General features: G+C 52.7%; 1 protein-coding gene and 1 long non-coding RNA gene across 11 annotated transcripts in view; one reads left to right on the top strand and one right to left on the bottom strand.

Annotated features, from left to right (window-relative positions):
* Nucleotides 1-17,888, bottom strand: part of Ano1 (anoctamin 1) — a 167,362-nt gene extending 149,474 nt beyond the window's left edge. For 4 of the 10 annotated variants that reach the window (XM_085693427.2, XM_085693428.2, XM_085693430.2 and 1 more), the window contains exon 1: nt 3,662-3,877. In XM_085693427.2, the coding sequence (XP_085549553.2) occupies nt 3,662-3,797 (136 nt within the window). In that variant the 5' untranslated portion in view covers nt 3,798-3,877. Of the gene's footprint in view, nt 1-3,661; nt 3,878-16,113; nt 16,196-17,731 lie in introns of those variants that run through there. The other 6 variants (XM_048458163.3, XM_085693434.2, XM_085693437.2 and 3 more) reach the window with 5 other exon arrangements.
* LOC125415788 (uncharacterized) lies at nt 12,502-17,571 on the top strand. Its single transcript, XR_007236684.3, has 2 exons — nt 12,502-14,342; nt 16,015-17,571. It is a non-coding gene; the product is annotated as an uncharacterized LOC125415788 (long non-coding RNA).
* Nucleotides 17,889-19,013: the final 1,125 nt, after the last annotated feature.

Genomic DNA, 19,013 nt, shown 5'->3' with positions numbered 1-19,013 from the left:
ATAAACAAACAAAATTATATAAATGCCAAATGTTGTTAGGGATGTCAGAATTCTTGTGGCTGTGGAAAACAAATGAGGGCCAATAAGATGGCTCAGTAAAGGCCTTTGTCACACCAGGCTGGCAACCTGAGATCAAGCCCCAGAACCCACACTTCAAGGTAGAAAGAAAACCATCCTCTGCCTTTCACATGTGTCGTGGCATACACACACACACACACACACACACACACACACACACACACACACGTATTATATACATGCTCTCCACAATAATAATAATAAAGTTTTAAAATATTCATTTCCTTATGTTTAGCTCTATGTCTATGTGTCTGTGTGTGATCTGTGCACATAAGCGCAGCAGGTGCCCATGGCAGTCAGCAGCACTGGGTCCTTCTGGAGCTGGAGTTACAGGTGGTTGGAAGGGGTCTGATGTGGGTGCTGAGAACCGAAGCTGGGTCCTCAGCAAGAGCAGTACTTGCTTTTAGCCACTGAGCCATCTCTCAGTCCAATAATAATAACTGTTAATGTTAAAGATGGAGAAACTATCTGATCCAGCAATTTCACCCAAGTGTTACGCAAAAGAACTGAGGGCCGGCTCTCCAGTGGAGTCCTCTGGAGTTACGGCATTACTGCAAACGGCTCAGAGGAGAAAAGACACCAAGTGTATACCAATGTGTGAGTGGATACGTAAAATATTTGGTATGACGAAGTATTACTCCGCCGTCAACAAAAGAAACAGGGAGGCTTGCTGTGAGGTGGGGCAACCGTGAGAACACATTATTCAGACAGTGATGTATGGTGATGGTCACCAATGTCATTGACACTGTTGTGGGGCTCGGGACAGGTTCACAGAGACGGGTGGGGAAATCAGTTACCTGGGCCTGAGAAGAAAGCACGGTCTGTCTGATGGACAGAGTACTGAGGTGAAGGCAGACAGGAGGCACTGACTGACATGTAAGGTTTGATGTCAGTGAGCAAACATGTGGCCATTACCAAAATCTTATATATTGTATCTTGATTTGATAAAAACAGACTAAATCAAAGGATCCACCTCACTCTACCTCTGTCCCATTCAAACTCAGTCCTTATAATCCTTGTTCTGCAGCTTCCCAGCCCAGAATCTAGAGCCACTCGCAACACACACATGCGCACACACACACACATACACCCATGATATCCCAGTTCCCTGCTTTCAGCTTGCACCTGCCCACTGTCCTGCCCGTCACCATCACCACCACCATCATCACCACCACCTTCACCAACATCACCATCATCACCATCATCACCACCACTATCACCACTGTCACCATCATTATCACCACCACCATCACCACCGTCACCATCATCACCACCACCACCATCACCACCGTCACCATCATCACCACCACCACCATCACCACCGTCACCATCATCACCACCACCACCATCACCTCCACCATCACCACCACCACCATCATCACCACCATCACCACCACTGCCACCACCACCATCACCACCACCATCTTACACTTTTCAGTGAAGCACTGCAGAGCCTCTGCGGGCTCCATGGGTCCAGACTTCTGGCTGGCCTCACACACACACACACACACACACACACACACACACGCACACACACACACACAGTTCAAGTGCTCACTGGAGCCTCTGGCCTCTGGATTCCCATCCCCACCCTGTACCCCCTCCCTGCTCCATCTCTCCTCACTCTTTTCCTGCACTCTTTGTCAGATCCTCAAACCTAGGAGCCCCAGCTGCCGCTGTAACCCACATTCTCCCTGCATGGCCTGCATTTCCCCTCAGCTCCCTCAGAAAGATGGCAGTGAGATGACCAGAAGGACAGTCTTCACTCACACTGGAAACAGAGCTACGGACAAGAGATGGGTGGCAGGCTCAAGCTCACCCTCACAATATTTTAAGGAGAAGGTACAGAGTGGGTGCGGCAACAAAGCGGGGCGTTCAGAGATCAGGTTGACTCAGGAGTCTCCGTTTCCGCTCACCTTGTCCTCTACAACAGAACCGCACAAGTTATCTCTCAGGGGCTGAAACTGGGAGAGAGCAACCTTATCTCCAGGCTTCTGTCTGCCCTGCAGTGCTAGGCTTTCTCATGGTCAAAATGCTACCACCGCCAGTCTCCGGTTCTATTCCATGCTGTTCCCACTCTCATATATGCCCAGCATTTCTGCATGCTTTGGGGTGGGGCCATGGCACCCATGTGAACCCAGACATTAAGGCTGGTCTGCCAGTCCTAAGAATTTACTCCTGGCTCTGGTGATGCCCAGGGTAGCAGAGGGACAAGAGTCTGCTCAGCACATAGCCAGAATAAAAGTTGTAATACAGGGGGATGAACCAGGAGTAGAGGTGTGGTGACCATCCCCTGCACCTATACCCACCCAGGATCTGTTCCATCCAAGCTGCCACAGAGGAAAACCTGGATGCCAACACCTGAGACCCACCTGGCCTAAGTCCAGGTAAAAACTAGAGCCCAGGCCTCTCTGCCATGGTGATTAGCGGGCCTGGCACGGGTCAGGACAAGGCTCTCTCGCCAGGTCTTAGCTTCATGGCTTCAGACTCTGCCTAAGATGGAGTAAGGGAACCTCACAACAGCTGCACCCAGATGGTGCCACCATGCCTTCTGTGAGGCCTCAGTTTCCCAGTCTGCAGAGTGGGGGATGCCATGCCCCACCGCATCTAGCTGTCAGCGGATTGACACCCACATCGCTCCTTCCAGTGCCCAGAACCCAGTCAGCTGCTCACCCAGAACCAGCCCAGAGCTGGTGTCTGGGACTGGCTGCCAAAAGGACAGAAATGCGAGCTGGAGCAGGGACAGAGGGGTCTGGCCATCTAGTACCAGCCTTGGCAAGAGCCCTGGCTCTTCACCTGGTATTGGTGGCCCCATCCCTTTAATCTGATGCTAAAGAAGCCAAATTGGACCATTTTAAACAGCACATCAGAATAAGTTGCTTCCTGGGAGTTTAAGTGAAGACCGGGAGAGGAAAGCGGCAAAGTAGCTTGATGGCAAGACAACACCCTGACCAGGGCGCATCCCCAGCAAGCTCAGCTGTGCTATCAAGCGCAACCCCTCTTGCCACCACACTCCGAGTTTATTTAATAACCTCCGAACTGGGAGGCGAACACGCAGGACACGTCTCCTGGGTCATTTATTTGAGAATTATTCATATAAAAATATCCAAGGTAGTGACTTATTGGCCAGGACTTCCCTTCCCTGTCTGGCTTCCCAAACCCTCATCTGTCTCCCTGCTCTGTGAGCAGTTTCCGTTATGACTTCGAGTCATTGGAGTTACTTTACTTCCCAAATAAATCTCCACAACAGCGCGGAAATATTAAGAGTATTAATAGTGCCTGTAAAAACATCCGAAGACTCACATCTGCCAGGAGCGGTAGATGCAGCAGACTGGGGATGCTCCCGAGGGAGTCAGCAACCCGGTGGCCTAGGTCCCTCCAGGGGACAAGAAGGGTCTCTCCCGGGGACAGGCAAGGTCCTTCTTAGGGGACAAACAAGGTCTCTCCAGGGACACGAGGCACCACTGCCAGCCCCCCGCGCAACAACTGGCCACATCTGTCTGTCTGTCCATCAGTGTCCCCTGCAACCTCCACCCAAATCCCTCCCCTCTCCTCTTGCAGGGCAGCTCAGAGAAGGTCCTACCACCTGAGTTGGGGGTTCCTGCGCTCTGTGCCTCGTGCGCAATTGTTTCCGGTCCCCGCTGGCACTCACGGTCCACAGTTGCGCCCCCGCGGGACAAGCCCTCCAGGCCGATGTCGCTATCCTGCGTGCCCTGCATGATGTGTTCGCTCTGGACGCCCTGGGTCCAGCAGAGGGACCGGCAGAGGCGGGAGGAGCGCTGAGCCTAGCCGCCGGCACCGCGCTGCTCCGCCCCGTCTCTTTGGTCCTGGGGTCCCCCCTGCTCCCCGCCCCGGGGGTCACGGGGTCACCTGCAGCCGCGCCCTCGCCCCGCCCCGCTCCCGCCCCCCCACTGCATGGGAGGTGCCCCCAACTCCAGCCTGGCCCCACGGCAGCGCGGCGCAGCCTTGAACAGGGGGAGGCTCGCGGGGTGGCCCAGGCCCGCCCCTAACCCGCAGGACCCTGGGCGACCACTCTGCCAATTTGTGGAATGAGATGAGTAGGTTAACGGCAGAACCCGGGCGTTTGTTTTATTTTATTTTTAGACAGGGTCTCACTTTGCAGCCCCAGCTGCCCTGGAGCTCACAGAGGTCCACCTGCATCTGTCTTCCCGGTGCTGGGATCAAAGGGGTGCTCATCACACTCGCTATTTGATTTCTGTCTTATATGTGGAGAGAGAGGGGTCCGGGGAGGGTCTTGCTATGCTGCTGTGGCTGGTCTCAAACTGGCCGCAATCCTCCTGTTCTCAACAATTATATAGATGTGAGCAAACACCCTCAGGACAAAATCCAGGGAGTTTTAGGGTGCCTTTTAAAGCAATCCCCCACCTGTGAAGAATTTAAGACTCTGGATAGTTGAGAACAGCCCAGGATGGAAGAAAACGTGTGGGGATTCTCATTAACCGAAGCAAAGAGCATTTAGCCAAGGGCCCTCGGCTGCTGGTCTAGGGCCCTGTTGCTGCTGCTGCTGCCTTTGCTGCTGCCGCTGCTCAGGCTCCGGGCAGCGAGCCAGAGACCCTGCTCTCTGGGAGGCGGCTGTGGGATGGGCACTCTGAGCGCCCCACAGCTCAGCGGAGGTGCCTCCTGTGTGACATTTCTAAATAACCATCATAAATTGTGAAGCAGAAGAACCTTAAACAAAACGTTAATCTGCTGACTGAGTGTTGGGAGGTGGGGGGCAGGTGGGTGGGTGGCCAGTCTCAACTTTGGAAAAGTCAGTTTACCCTTCTTGTAGCCCCCGGGGCCCCGAGCTAGACTGGCGCTGACAACACAGATGCCAAGTTAACTCTCCACGGGGACTTTGGCTGGCCCCTGATAGAGACGGGTCCCAGACACACCATGTGGCCCTCACTGCACTCACAGGGAAGGGATTCCCAGCTACGGGCTTGGTCTCCGTGTACACTGCTCTGGCTGGAAAAAAACTGTAGTGGATGAACCACAGAGAAACGTCCCCAACCGATCGAGCCTTCTTGTTCTGACTCAGTGCTCCCCTGAGTCTGACCTGAGACCTTTGAAGCTAGGTGAGAGGTTTTCCTCTCCCTAGGAGCCTTTAGAAGCCTCCCTCCCACCATGGGGTCTGGTGTTCAGCACCTGATATCTGCCCGAGGAGGCTGCGTGGAGCCAGGGGCTGTCCGGGTTCCTTGTCCACAGCCAGTCATGTTCCATCTGACCAGTGTGTGGGAGTCAAGATAAAACTGGTTTTTCTTGGAAGGGTCTGATCACTAACGTGGTGCATAGCAATAGCTCCGTTGTATAAATACACAGAAAATTCTAGAATTCTTATCCTTGAAATGATGAACTGTAAACCAAAAAGACTCAGGGGGACAAAAATGTAAACACTTGCCGGGACTATTTTTACTCCCTCGTTGTTTGCCTTTGGGGGCCAGGGCTGGCTATTGTCTACTGAGCCAGGTTTAAAATACACATTTTTTAAAATGTATTATTATCAGAAATATGCTAAGGAGTCACTAATAGAGGTTGATTCATTCAGACGAAAGTCAGTTATTTTTCTTTCTTTTTCATTGTCTTGCCTCCAATTTAAGTCATGTTCATGTAAATCTCTGAGCTATGTCCAATGTATGTAAAACTGCCCTGAACGCCGCCCCAGACCACAGATGTTAAAGAGACATGACAGCAAACACCTGAAGCAGTGCCCTTTTAAAAAAAGGTTGCTCTCAACTGCCCTTCTAGACAATGAGGTCATGTGGGAGTCATGCCGGGCTAGCCAAGGCGGGGCTGCCCATGTGGCCCCCACAGATAAAGTGGCCCCGAAGAGGAATGCCCCCTACCTCCCAAGGAAGCCTGGGGTGGGGACCCTCTAAAGCAGGGCCTCCCCAGCCTGCATATGTTGGGGGAGGTATTTATACCAACAGCAAGCAGGGTGAGTGGACTGAGCAGGGAGGTGACGTGCCTGTCATTGGAACACACAGCCATCATTATGGAATACAGTAATCAGACAGCCCAGCGTGTCATTATGGAAAATGGTTTCCCTTTTTGGTGAGGTGGCGAGGGAGGGAGAAGACAGTGCTCTGTAAGGCTAGGGCCAGATCACAGCCCATGGGTCTGGCCCAGCTTAAAATAGACTTTGCTGGTGATGCCCTGGACCCAGCTGGGACAGGCTCGGCCCTCCAGAGAGGCATATCAGGGCCTCTAGCAACTCTGGGCCCACAGTCACACTTAAGGTGACATGTAGCCAGAAGATCAAGCCCAGGTGCATGTTGGAGGCTAGAGCTGGCCGTGTTCGGTGATAGCTGCAAGAACGATAAAATCCCTCACTTCACAAGGGTCTCCTCGGATCCCCCTGAGCTCCCTCAGGCTTTGTTTGGACTCCCATGTCCTCATCTGCCATTAGAGACTCAGCTGGAGACTCTGACAACTTGCCAGGGGCAACCAGATGTGGATCTAAGAGCTCAAGGCTCACGAATACTCTTGAGTTCGAGAAGTGAACTATTTTCTATGCTTGTGCCTCGTCTGGACCTACTCAGTGGGACAAAAGGCTAACTCAAACCTGCTTCACTCTCAGTATAAACTTCCCAATGGACTATTTAAGAGATGTCCGGGCCATTAAAGGTGCTATTTGCTATATGAAGAGGGATCCTCTGGTTCAAAGGGAATAAGGAGTTGCCACAGCGACACCTTTTCCATGCTGCTCCAGATTGTCCCAGCAACCTTTGCTGAACCATTAGGTAAACCAAGGGACACCAAGCCACCTCATTCCTCCTGCCCTGCTGGCACTCATTCTCAGAACACACTCAGGGTCACTGGCATTAATGCACTCACTTCTCCTCATCTCGGGGAGAGCTTGGCTCCGTGATCACAGGAGGTAGGTAGACCACTGACACCTCCGCTGGAAGACTGACACTCAGAGGAGGGTGTGTGGAAGGGGGGCAGCCAGTGACATGGAGGTGCAGAGCACTTGGGAGAGGAGGCAGGAGGATCAGGAGTTCAAGGTCGATCTCAGCTAGAGACCAATTTCAGAGTCAACCTTACGACATAAGACCCTGCCCCAAAAGATGCAAACAGAGCCAGTGAGATGACTTAGTAGATGAAGATGCTTGCGGCCAAGCTTGACTACCTGAATTTGATCCCAGATCCACATGGTGGAAGAAGGGTACCAACTCCTGTAAGATGTCCTTTGACCTCCGCTCTCACCCACACCACTTACGTGTATCCCTACACGCACCCACACCACTTACATACCTGCCTACATGCACATCCACAAGATAAACAAATGAATTTTTAAAACTAAAAAGAGATGCCCCACCCGGGGCTCACTGCAGGCTAGAGGAGGGAGGACCCCCACCCCCTTCCTCGCAGCGCTCCAACAACAAGCTGTAGCTGGAGTTCCTGAAGTTCAGTTTGGGAGGCTCACTTACCTAGAAAGCCTGGGTAGGGGTTACTCATAGGAGTGCGGGTGACACCAGAGCAGCTGCAACGCCAGAAAGTCTCACCACAGCAGAGACCATGGTTTCCCCATGGCTGTAGATACAGAGTCCCTGCCCCTTCCACCACCTATCCTTCCATACCGCTGGAGACCTCGAGGTCTCATGCAGCTTAGGCAGAATGGCATCCAGAAGGCAAGGAGGTGGAGGAGGGAGCTTGTGGACATCCAAGTGAGGATCAGGTGATTCTCCATACCCACATCCTACATGACTAGCAGGATGCGGTGGGGGTGGGGGGGAGAGACTGGTCTCTGTGCGAGGCTGACTGGGCTCACAGTAGTCACCGTCTTGGAAAGCCATGAGAGGTGCGGGGCTGCCAGGTGTCAGATGCTGGCAGAGGTAGCTGTGGGTGCAGAGTAGGGGCGCTGGATGATTAGGCAGGGGCTGGTAAGTGGCAGGTAAGTGGTCAAGGATTTGATTACACTAAGTTTATCTATCTATGTATTATCTATCATCTATCTATCTATCTATCTATCTATCTATCTATCATCTATTCATCCATCTGTCCATCTGCCCTTCCATCTCTCCATCTGTCCATCTGTCTGTCTACCTACCTATCTTCTATCTCTGTGTGGCTTATATGTGAGTGGGGGCCACAGGTTGGCATTGATTATCTTCCTCAAACACTTTTTACCTTTAGGTTTTCAATTTCTCTCTCTTAATCTGGAACTCACTTGGGTTAATATACCCAGTGATTTTCCTGTCTCTGCACCCCCTCCCCCCAGGCTGGGATTGCAGACATAAGAATCCTGAAGGTTAATCTAAGCACAGCAAACCTTTTTTTCTAGTCTGTTTAGACCTTTTGTCTGATTTTATTTTTCTCAGACAAGGTCTCTCTATGTATCCCTAGCTGTTCTAGAACTTACTATGTAGACCAGGCTAGCCTTGAACCCATAGAGAATCTCTTACCTCAACCTCCTTAATGTTGGGATTAAAGGTGTATACCACCATGCCTAGCTGATTTTTGTTTTGTTTTGTTTTGTTTTTCAAAACAGGGTTTTTCTGTGTATCTCTGGCTGTCCTTGAACTCACTTTGTAGACCAAGATCGGCAGCTTCTTTCTCCTGGTTGTTAGGATCAAAGGTGTGTGCCACCATGCCCAGCTTTTTTAGCCCTTCATACTGAGCCCAGCACAGCCTTGACTCTACAGAGAAAAGGCTAAGTGGTGCTTGGGGCTCAGAAGCCTGGCCAGACAACACAACCAGTCTCATCTCCTGCCCCCGTATGATTTTTACCCTCAGTCCCAGCCACGTGATGTCAAAATGAGTGTGCCCGTGTACCACTTTGGAACATGACACGTGGAGAAGAAGAAGAATATGCCAGGACCCACACAGCGAGTAAGTGGGGGCCCTGGATCCAATCCCAGGCCCAACTATTCTAAAAAGTTCTGCACAATCTCAGACCTCTTTCTGTGGTACTGTATGACCTTGTACCATTTCTCCATGGTGTTTGGGGAGAAGCACACATCAGTGACTAACATTGCTGCCAGGAGTCGTGAGAAGAAGGTTCTAGAAACAACAGGGCAAAGCACTGCCCTGCCCTGTCCTTCACTGCACTCATGACCTACACCTGGGCATGCTGAGCTGCCATTAACACCTGACTTGTTTATTCCCAGTGATGAGGCCAGGGAAGGGCCCAGGGTGGAGGGCAGTCCCAGTGCTGACTAACTTTTAACCTTAGAGGCTGCCCACTCCACTTGAGTTTTTGGAGTTAAATGGACTCTAATTAATGAGGCAAATATTTGTGCTCGATATGCCATCAGAGGAAACAGACTGCCTTTGCAAAGAGCAAATACCATTGACGGAAGGCTCGGTAGAGCAACACAGGCAAAACTCCAACGGCAGATTGGGAGCATGGACATGAAGTCCCCAAAGACCACAGGGCTACACCATGGGCCAAGCCAGGCCTATGCCATGGGCCAAGCGACTTCAGGCTCCGTTGAGAGCTGGTGGGAAATGTCTCTAGGCAGAAAAGTGAGTTCTAAAGTTCAAAATAAGACAATAGAGGAGCTGCAATCTGTGGATCTACTGTTCCCAGCGGGGCCCCGGGGCACACTCAGCCAATGGAAATAGTCCTGTAGTCATCTGATCCAAGGAGTGGCCTCTGGGAGATGGCCCCTGGGGTGGCCTGAGATACCCCTTCCAAGAACAGAAGGCAAAGCTCAAAGTCACTGAGTTCTTGGTAGAAGGGAGCGGTCTGTCCCAAGTGCCACCTCGCCCTCCTTTAATGTGGGTTTGGACCGTGTTGATTCCTGGGGTCAGGCCGCCCTCAGGGACACACAGGCCCAGCAACTCAACCTACTCTCCCAAAAGCTGGTCTCAGTCACCTCCTTGTATGTCCCTTTGGAATGTCTTCCCAGTCCCTCTCAGTCACCACTTGCAAATGACAGGGCTCTGGGGGCCACTCTTCACAAAGCCCTACTTTCCAGGGCTAGGTCAACTTCCCAGAGGAGGAGGGAACCCAAGAGAGGGCAGGTCAGCTTCCCAGGGAGGAGGGAACCTAAGAAGGGGATGATGGGACTGCTCTTCAGGTGTCTCCAAAGGGATTGGAGTGGACCCATCACCCACGGTGCCTCTGGAGACAGCCATGCGGGGGTGAGGATTTCTTTGTCCTTAAGAAGCCGAGAGGGAGTCTGTGTCCCCAGGCCACCCTAACAGGGATTGAGATAGACACATGACCTCAGATCTCTCTCTGAAAATGGGCCAGGTTTCCTCCTACACTCAAACCTCAAGGCCACCCACTCAAGGGTAGGAACCCACTGGAATCAGTTGCCCCAGCTGGGTTGTACGGCTCTTTCCATCTTAAAGGGTCCACTGGGGTCCCCAAGTCCTTGTGTGAACCTGTCAGCTCATGGCCATCACTCAGGGGAGCAGTAGAGGGCTGGGTGCTCAACCCAGGGCTGGGCACAATTGGCAGGAGTTGGCTGTGGGAGGACCTTTGTGCACCACTATAAAACCTGGTCTAGAGGGGCAGCTGGTAGCTGGAGCAAGCGGTTTGCTGCCTCTTGAGACTTTGGTGGTGGAATTTGGAATGGCTCCAGGACTGACAAACAAACATCCTCTCAGCTACTCCTGGGCCCTCAGAACTGCACTCAGAAGGTCACTGTGCTGGGGGTCTTTGACCTGTTCAGTGATACAGTGGGCTCTGTTAACATTGTCTTCTGGCCTTTACTTTGACCTTGGGTTGTGGTAACAGTCTTGGCCAGCTGAGCGCTGCCCACCTGCTCCAGGGAAACAGAAGAATGGGACTGCTGGGGACCACCGGGGATCACCGGGAACCACCAGGGACTGCTAGGGACACCTGGGGACTGCTGGAAACCTCTGGGGACCACTGAGGACAGCTGGCAACCCTCGAGGACTGCTGTGGACCACTAGGGACCCCCAGGGACTGCTGGGGATCACTGGAGACTTCAAGGGACCATTAGGAACCCCCAGGGACTGTTGGAGACCCACAACGATTTCTGGGAACACCTAGGGACTGCTGGGGAGCATTAGGGACTGCTGAGGACCACTAGGAACCCCAAGGGACTGCTGGGGACCACTAGGAACCCCAAGGGACTGCTGGGGACCACTAGGAACTCCAATGAACTGCTGGGGACCACTAGGAACCCCCAGCAACTGCTGGGGAGCATTAGGAACTGCTTGGGACCCGGGACTTCTGGGTAGCATCAGGGACTGCTGAGAACCACTAGGAACTCCCAGGGACTGCTGGGAAGCACTGGGGACTGTTGGGGAGCACTTAGCCACGAGAACATGAACAGGATCCTCAGTCTGAGCCCATCTCCAGGAAACAGCTAGTGTGACACAAATCTTAAGGGACACAATGCTGGCCAGACCCAGGTGACCCAATGGTACAACAGCTGCCTTCATATTACCCAGAGGTCATGAGAATTAGCTTCAAGCACTATGACCAATGTCACAGACAGGGGTCTTCAATAACAAATGTCCATCATTCCCTGTCCTGAGAAAAGGTCAGATGGAGGTGCTGCAGGGCTGTAACCTTACAAGCCCTCTCTCCTGTGTCACAAATGTTATTTTCTCCCTGAATCCTGTGTCTGTGACCTGCTTCCTCTTCACATAAAGACCCATTGTGTGGCTTGGGGTCTTTCAGGGATCCCATTTTGTCTGGATACAGCCATGTGCTGAGGTGCTCTGGGTGCTGGATGGGGACACAGTCTACCCAGCAAAGGGTCAGTTTGAAAAAATTTTTAGAGATTTATTTTTAGTTTATGTATCTGAGTGTGCATGTATGTATGTGCACCACATGTGTACAGTGTTCAGGGAGGCCAGAAGAGGGTGTCAGATCCCCTGAAATTGGAATTATAGATATTCGTGAGCTGCCATGTGGGTTCTGGGAACTGAACCCAGATTCTCTGCAAGAGCATCCAGGGCTCTTAATTACTGAGTTATTGCCCTCACCGCACAACATGTTGGCCTTCTGTCCCAGCTTCATGTGACCATAAACCCTAGCCATACAAAGGATGGGCCCCTGTTTTCCCTCAGCCTCCCCCCTGCCTCCTCCCTGCCAGGCAAGTGACTTGTAACAAATGTCCAGAGAGTTCAAGTCCCACCATCTAGCAGGTGCCATCTCCCTGGGCACATGGTGGTAGCTTCAGTTCAGAGGGATTCATCTAGAACCACGGTCCCCAGCTGTGTCAAGAGAGAAGACTCTGGAAGCTTCACATTTCTATATCCTTCTATCAGGTGGAAGGGAGGTCATTTGGGACCCTCACACTCTGAGGGTCATTGCAGGGGCTGTGGCCGGTCTGTGAAGTCACCAGCAATGTTGCAGGAGCCTGTGGTTCCCAGTGCCCCCTGGTGCGGGAGAATTGTCTGTATTCTGTCAATCATGTTTTAAATAAACGCTGATTGGCCAGGCAGGAGGTGTAGGTGGGAAAACCAGACAGGAAGTGGAAATGATGCAAAGAGAGCAGGAGAATTCTGGGGAGGAGGAAGTTGATTCCTCCCACTTCTGCCTAGATCACCGAAGCAGCAGGATGTGAGCTGCCCCACTGAAAAAGGTACTGAGCCACATGGCTAACATAGATTAGAAAAATGGGTTAATTAAGATGTGAAAGTTAGTCAGTAAGAAGCCTGACCTAACGGGCCAATCAGCTTTATAACTTATAGAGATTTCTGTGTGATTTTTCTCTGGGACTAAACAGCTGGGGGAACTGGGCAGGACATAAAACCCCCAACAAACAGGCCTCCTCATGTTATACCCCCTTCAGGAAAGGGTCATTTGTCTAATCCTGCATCCCCATTCCACCTTCCCTGCATGGAACCCTCTCCAGGATGTGGAAGGGGGCTACTGTTCTGTCTCCCTGGCAACTGTTCTGTCTCCCTGGCAACTGGTATGATCACATGACTCAGGTGTGCCCAATTGGGTACCTCAGGAGCTGCCAAAAGGGACCACTGAGACAGGTCAGGCTATTCTGCCCAACACCAATGGTGGCCTGCAGAGAGGCCTGCAGCAGTGTGTCAGACCCTTGTCCCTTGGCTCACAGCCTTCCTCAGGCCTTTGTCCCTGCCTCCCATTTGTTTCTGTCACTGGCCACCGGAGGTCCTGGGCTGGACGAAACCTACCCTTGAGTTAGCATCTTCATTCGCCCAGCTGAGCGGCAGGGTCTTCTGTCGTATACATTGTGAGCTATAGAGTGTCTCCTGCTGCCTTCCTCATGCTGAGTGTGTGGGCTTAAGAACAACCCAAGGGGACCTGAGGAGTTAGTTCCCATGTTAGCATCAAAAGCACCCAGCTCCGCCTCTGGCCAACTCTGACATCCTGGAACAGATGTTTTCCCTTGACTCAGTTTCCTCACGTAGGAAATGGGCACACCTACCACAATACCACCCACACCAAGGGTGCCACAGACGGCAGTGATCAGGACCAACAGGAGGCCAGGACTCCTTCACAGCTGGGGTCAAGCCCTCTTCTTTTGTGTCTTTTGTTTTGTTTTTCTTTTCTCTCTCTGTTTCGGTTTTGGAGGCAGAATCTCACTCTGTAGCCCAGGCTGGCCTGGAACTCACAATCCCCCTGCCTCATTTTCCAGTGCTGGGATCACAGTCCCCGGAGGACGCTAGACTATCTTCCTTCTAGAGTTTTGTTCTGCCTCTTACCTCCCAAGCTCCCACATCGTCTTGTTTTGCAGGAGACTTTAAATCAAGTCCCTTCTGCCTGTGCTTGCCCAGCTGGAATCAAAGCAGAATGCAGACTCCACAGACTGGAACACAGAACGTGAGGGGAGCTCAGAGATGTCCTGGGCTCTGTGTCCTGTCCCCAGAACAAAATAGAAAAAGGTCACTGCATTCTTCAGAGGGAGAGAAAGGATAAACAAATGGCAGGAGGAGTCTAAAGAGAAATGAAGAGACAAAAGGGGAGAAGACACCACCCCGGGCAAGGGTGTCAGGCAAGGCTGGCACAGGCAGGTCCAGAAGGGCTCAGGGTGGGGATCCGGGGTCTTGGCCCACAGAAATGAGAGGAATGCAAAGACCCTAAGGGCTGCTCTCCTTAAACCCACTCCTGCCCTCTGGAATGCCATCCCAGGGAGGACGCTGCTCCTCCCTGGTGACTCAGGCCTCAGGCACCAACCCTGGATAAGATGTATTTACCCGGAAGCTCTTATCAAGATGCAAGACTCAGCAGCCAAACATCCAGACGATGGCAAATTAAACAAGTTCACAGCTCCAGGAAGATGGCCCACCCTGTATCCTGCGGAGATTCACATCCCACGGAGCTTCCCAGATTCTGATTGGAATACACATGGCAGGTGAGAGTCAGTGGAGCCGGGGGGGGGGGGGGGGGCAGACAGGTGGGCAGAGTGGAAGCTGGCTGCTCCAGGGAAGCTGGCCTGGCGAATGGTGCCTAAATGGTCATGTGCCCTGAAGAAGCCCAAACACCCGAGGTGACTGGCTTTTCCAGACACAGCCCTGCGTCACACATCCCAGACTTACGGCTACTACTCTTCCACAAGGCCACAGCCTCATTCAGTAGCTGAGGTTGGCCTGGGACTCACCATCTAACTACAGCTGATAATCACACTAGTAGCCATCCTCCTGCCTAAGAAAGGTCTCAGAGCTGAATCAGACTCCATACCCAAGGACTGGAAGTCAGCCCCAGCTGGCCGGACTGGACTGAGGGTCAGCATGGAGCGCAGTACTCTCACATGGCACCCCTGCGGCAACCCACATCTGGGATCTGGGACACACGCCAGTCAGGAATCTTAAAAGAAGTGAAAATGGAGGCGAAAGAAAGGAAAATGGCAGAAGAAAATGCTGTCTGTTGCTTTTCATTTTTGTTTTTTGAGTGTCAAGTAGTCCCCTTTCATTCTGCTTAAACAGCAGTCAGTCAGCAAACATACAGACCATGTGACAGACAGGATTCCCAGCCCTTGGGATCCACAGCATTCAGTCCTCCCTCGTTCACCTAGAAGATTCCATAAGAAAGGCTGTGTGGGACAGTCCCAGGCTGAGTAGAATGGGCTCAGATGTCATGGTTATCAGCCAACCCATTTCATAAATGAGGAAACTGAGGCTCAGAGGGAAATATAGAACCCAGATCTCTGTCCTGGGCCTAAGTGCAAACTTATGACTCTCAGATTTTGTCCCTTTCCATATGAAGAACCCCCAACTCTCAACTGACAGGCGGCAATCTAGACCCCTGATAGCCTGTCCTGGCCTCCCTTGCAGCTACTTTTGGCCTGACTTGTTCCTGGGCCTCAAGGAATGAGTGACATCACCCAAGCTGGAGTGCCATCAGCAGAAAGTGCATACATAGTGTGCATGAGAGACGGAACCATGGGACCCACACCCTGAAGTCCACAAAAACTGGCAGCCAGCTTAGGCCTGGAGCACACACAGCTGTGGGTGACGGACATCTCCTCCAGGGTCCCCTTCTCCCTGTTCATCTGCACTGCCTGCACATGTATGATCTCTAGACCTGGGGATCCTGCTGCCATCCTTGCCTGCAGCCCACGCTGTCCCCACCACAGGCTGAGCAGTGGTGCAGCTCAGCCATACCCACGCTGACTCTCTGTCCTTCCCAAGTGCCCAGCCTGACACTTCACAGCTTGATTCCTGCATGAGCCTTCCTTCCCCACTTGGTACCAGGCAGCGAGTGTCACCAGGGGTCCTGCCGTGGCAGAGCTCGGTTCTCACTCTGTCAAAGAGGAGATAAGACCTATGGATTCCCAGCATCCACAGCTTCCCTGCCTCAGGTCAGACTCTGTGATCTTCCCAGGTTAGAGTTCACTCCCATGGCCTTGAAAGAGAATCCCTGGACCTTCTGCATCTCCCCCACATCCCTCACTGCCCCTCAGAAACCCTGCATCCTGAAGAGGAGACCATTTTCATTCAACCAACCCACACTCACCAGGGCAAGAGAGAATAAGCTAGTTGTACTAGGATGTGATTGATTGACAGGTATCTGACTCTTCTCTTTAGAGACACAAGTGGAACTTCGAGCTCCATGACAACGGAAAGCAGACTGAAGGACACATTACCAGCGAGAAATCTTCCAAGGGAAGACCCTGAGTCACAGACCTGTTGCCAGCAGATGTCTGAGTCGAGGCCAGGCATGGGCTCTGCAGTTGGCATAGGAGCATCACTCATTCCCTGTGCATCTCTAGGAAGAAATTCTGCATCAGATTTGACCCTGAAGGTGCTAGCTGCTCCACCTTTAGGGTCTGAATGGCTGACTCACAAATTTCATTCTACCGCAGACAGCCCTGTTCTGACTTCTGCGTCATTCAGCTCAAAAGTCTGTAGACGGAATCCCCTGTTTCTCAAAATTCCCAGAAGGAAGCCAGGGAGTACCCCAGAACCTCCCACCTGGGAAACTCCCAACAAACAAAAGACTTGTGTCCAACACCCAGTGTGGCTGCTTGAGAACCACAAGGGAGAAGGCGGCCCTCACACAGTCAAGAGCCTCAAGACAGGGTGCCCCTGAGGTAACTCCAGATTGTGAGTAGACAAGCCATTGTTCAGTGTGAGTGCCCCCATCCCCATCTGGATTTGCTGACACTTGTCGCTCAGCGATGACTTAACTTCTCTGAGCCTCAGCTTTACTTTGGGACTGACAACGGTAAAGCCCCAGACTCGCCTGTCTGCCCTTGGAGGTAGGGATTGGTTTGGGGGCTGTGCCAGTCTTGGCCCAGAAAGTCTGTGGGAAGCAGCAGTCTCCCGGCACAGATCTTGCTGAGAGGAGTCTTCTCTCAGGCCTGTGGGAGGGACTGCCAGCCTGAGTTCCACGTGCTGGTCAGTTGCCTGTCTGGTCAGCACTTACTTCCTCCTAAGTGGGTAACGACCTTCACACATCCACCAATCAGGTCAAGGGTGGGCCTGGAACCCAGACACTGGCCAGGCAGTACTGGGACAGTATCAGGGAACCAGCAGTTGGGTGTGGTGATTGGTTTCCCAGGAAACAGAAGCAAGGGTATTGGCTCTGAGGTCCCATGCCACCCCACAGACAGACCCTAGAATCCAAAGATCAGAAGGGCACCAATCTCACGGGAACCAAGCAGCAGGCAGGGCTATGACCTGCCCACAGCTACACAGGGAGGGACAGTTTCCACTTCTGAGTTCTGGTTTCCCTCATCACATCTCCCCGCAGGACCCTCAGGACAGAAACACCAGGGCCACTCAAGCCTGCCCATGTGCTGTGTGTATCCTCAGTGACTTAAGTTCCCAGGGCCTCGGCTTTACTCCCAAGTCAGGGCATCATAAGTTTCAGAGGTTGGTGACCTCTGTTCCAGGAGCCACTGAAGGGTTCATTCTTGTCCCTTCTGTAGCCGCGGTTCCCAGGGTGGGCACCATTTGAGCTGGGGTCTCGCCAGTTGCCAAGGCCCAGAGAGGTGGAGCTTGTGCTCTGGGTGGTTCAGCTGCTACACAAAGGAGACCAGCTCTGAAGGGCAGAGGCTGAGGAGGAAGCTAAAAACGCCTCGTGCTGCTTAAGCTGGGGCTGCAATTGAGAGTAAATAAAACACTCTACAGCCTGCACAATCACTCGGATGTCCGGAACGCCAGTGTGATGACACCCCAAGAGTCACTTAAGAGGCGGTTGCATGTGCACAGCCATGCCTGGGCCCACTGGCACCTTGCCTGCCCTATCGCAGGTGGCCAGGGTCCTCCCTCATCCCTGTGAGAAGCCCCCTGTCCTTACTCGTCAGCAGAGGGTTCCACACAGGCTCCTCCATCTTGCTCGCCTCTTCCATCAGACTGCCTTCCACTGGCCAGCCTCAGGTGGCTACTGCTCCCTGCAGCGGGTCTGGTGCCAGGGCCACCAGAGGAGGCACGCGACACCTCTGCAGCTCGGACAGGCGAAGGAGGCCACACCCAGGGCGAGAAGGGTTTATAAAATGACTCAGCGGCTCCCAGTCAGGTTTCCCAGCGTGGTTAATCATTACCAGGGAGACAGGCCCCCAAGGTGGGAACAGACCCCCATAAGGTAAAGACAGACCCTACAAGAAAAGAGATGGACCCTCAAGGGAAGTCTCCTGGCCTGGAACAAGCCCCTCTGGTTCTCACAGCTGACATTAGTCTAGGTCAGCTGCTGACATCGAGGGTCAGCACCCAGGGATCCTCAGCCTGCAGCTCTGAGTCAGCAACTGTTGTTCCCACCCACTTTGTTCCCCCTTCCCCTGGCCAGCACCAACTTGCCCATGGTCATTAGCCCTCCCCAAGCACCTCCTCAATTCCCTGTGCCCTTCTGGCCACTGTGCTTTTCACAGGCCAGGTTTGTAACGCCCAGTGGGGACCCCAGCCACATGGTGCTGAGGAAGCGAAGGGGGAGCTGACACAGGGGAGCTCAGTGTAGGTTCAGCTCCACGACAGAGACAATGGTACTTCTGTTTGTTCCCTTGTTCATACGTTCACGGTTTGTGCGTTAGCTCAGGCGTTTGTTCACACACTGATTTGTTTATGCTCTCACTCATTCTGTCGTTCAGTAATTTCTTCCTTCTTTCATCTAGTCACTCATTCATTCATTTCTGTGTTTATCCGTCCGTCCGTACATTTGTCCATGCCTTCAGCAATGGCATTCCTGAAACAACAGAGGCTAGAGGAGACTGGGGGCCTGGGAAGGTAGGGACTCTCACGGAGAGAAGGACGGGTGAGAGTTCTCTCTGGAAGGTGCCACAGTCCTGTTCTGGGCCCAGTTCCCAGGGGCCCTGCTGCAGAGCAGCGATACAGATCTAGCAGACCCTCAGCACCTACTATGTGCAGGTCCCACACTCAGGCCACATGTCCCTGTGGTGGGTCTCTGTGGCTGCAGCCAAAGCAGGGCAGATCTTTGAGGCTTTGTTTGATGTTCAGAGCCTCTGATGGCTTTAAACTTCAACACTAGTCTTATTATTAATACCGAGGCTTCAGCTGGGCCCTCTGGTGAATCTCACACTGTCAGGGAGGAGGGGTTGGGTTTGTCTCCCAGGGAGAAGACAGCTGGT

The sequence above is a fragment of the Myodes glareolus genome, chromosome 7 (genome assembly GCF_982192425.1).
Source record: "Myodes glareolus chromosome 7, mMyoGla1.1, whole genome shotgun sequence".
Taxonomy (NCBI): Eukaryota; Metazoa; Chordata; class Mammalia; order Rodentia; family Cricetidae; genus Myodes; species Myodes glareolus.
The sequence above is the reverse complement of the archived record's forward strand: the minus strand, read 5'-3'. Positions and strand labels throughout refer to the sequence as shown.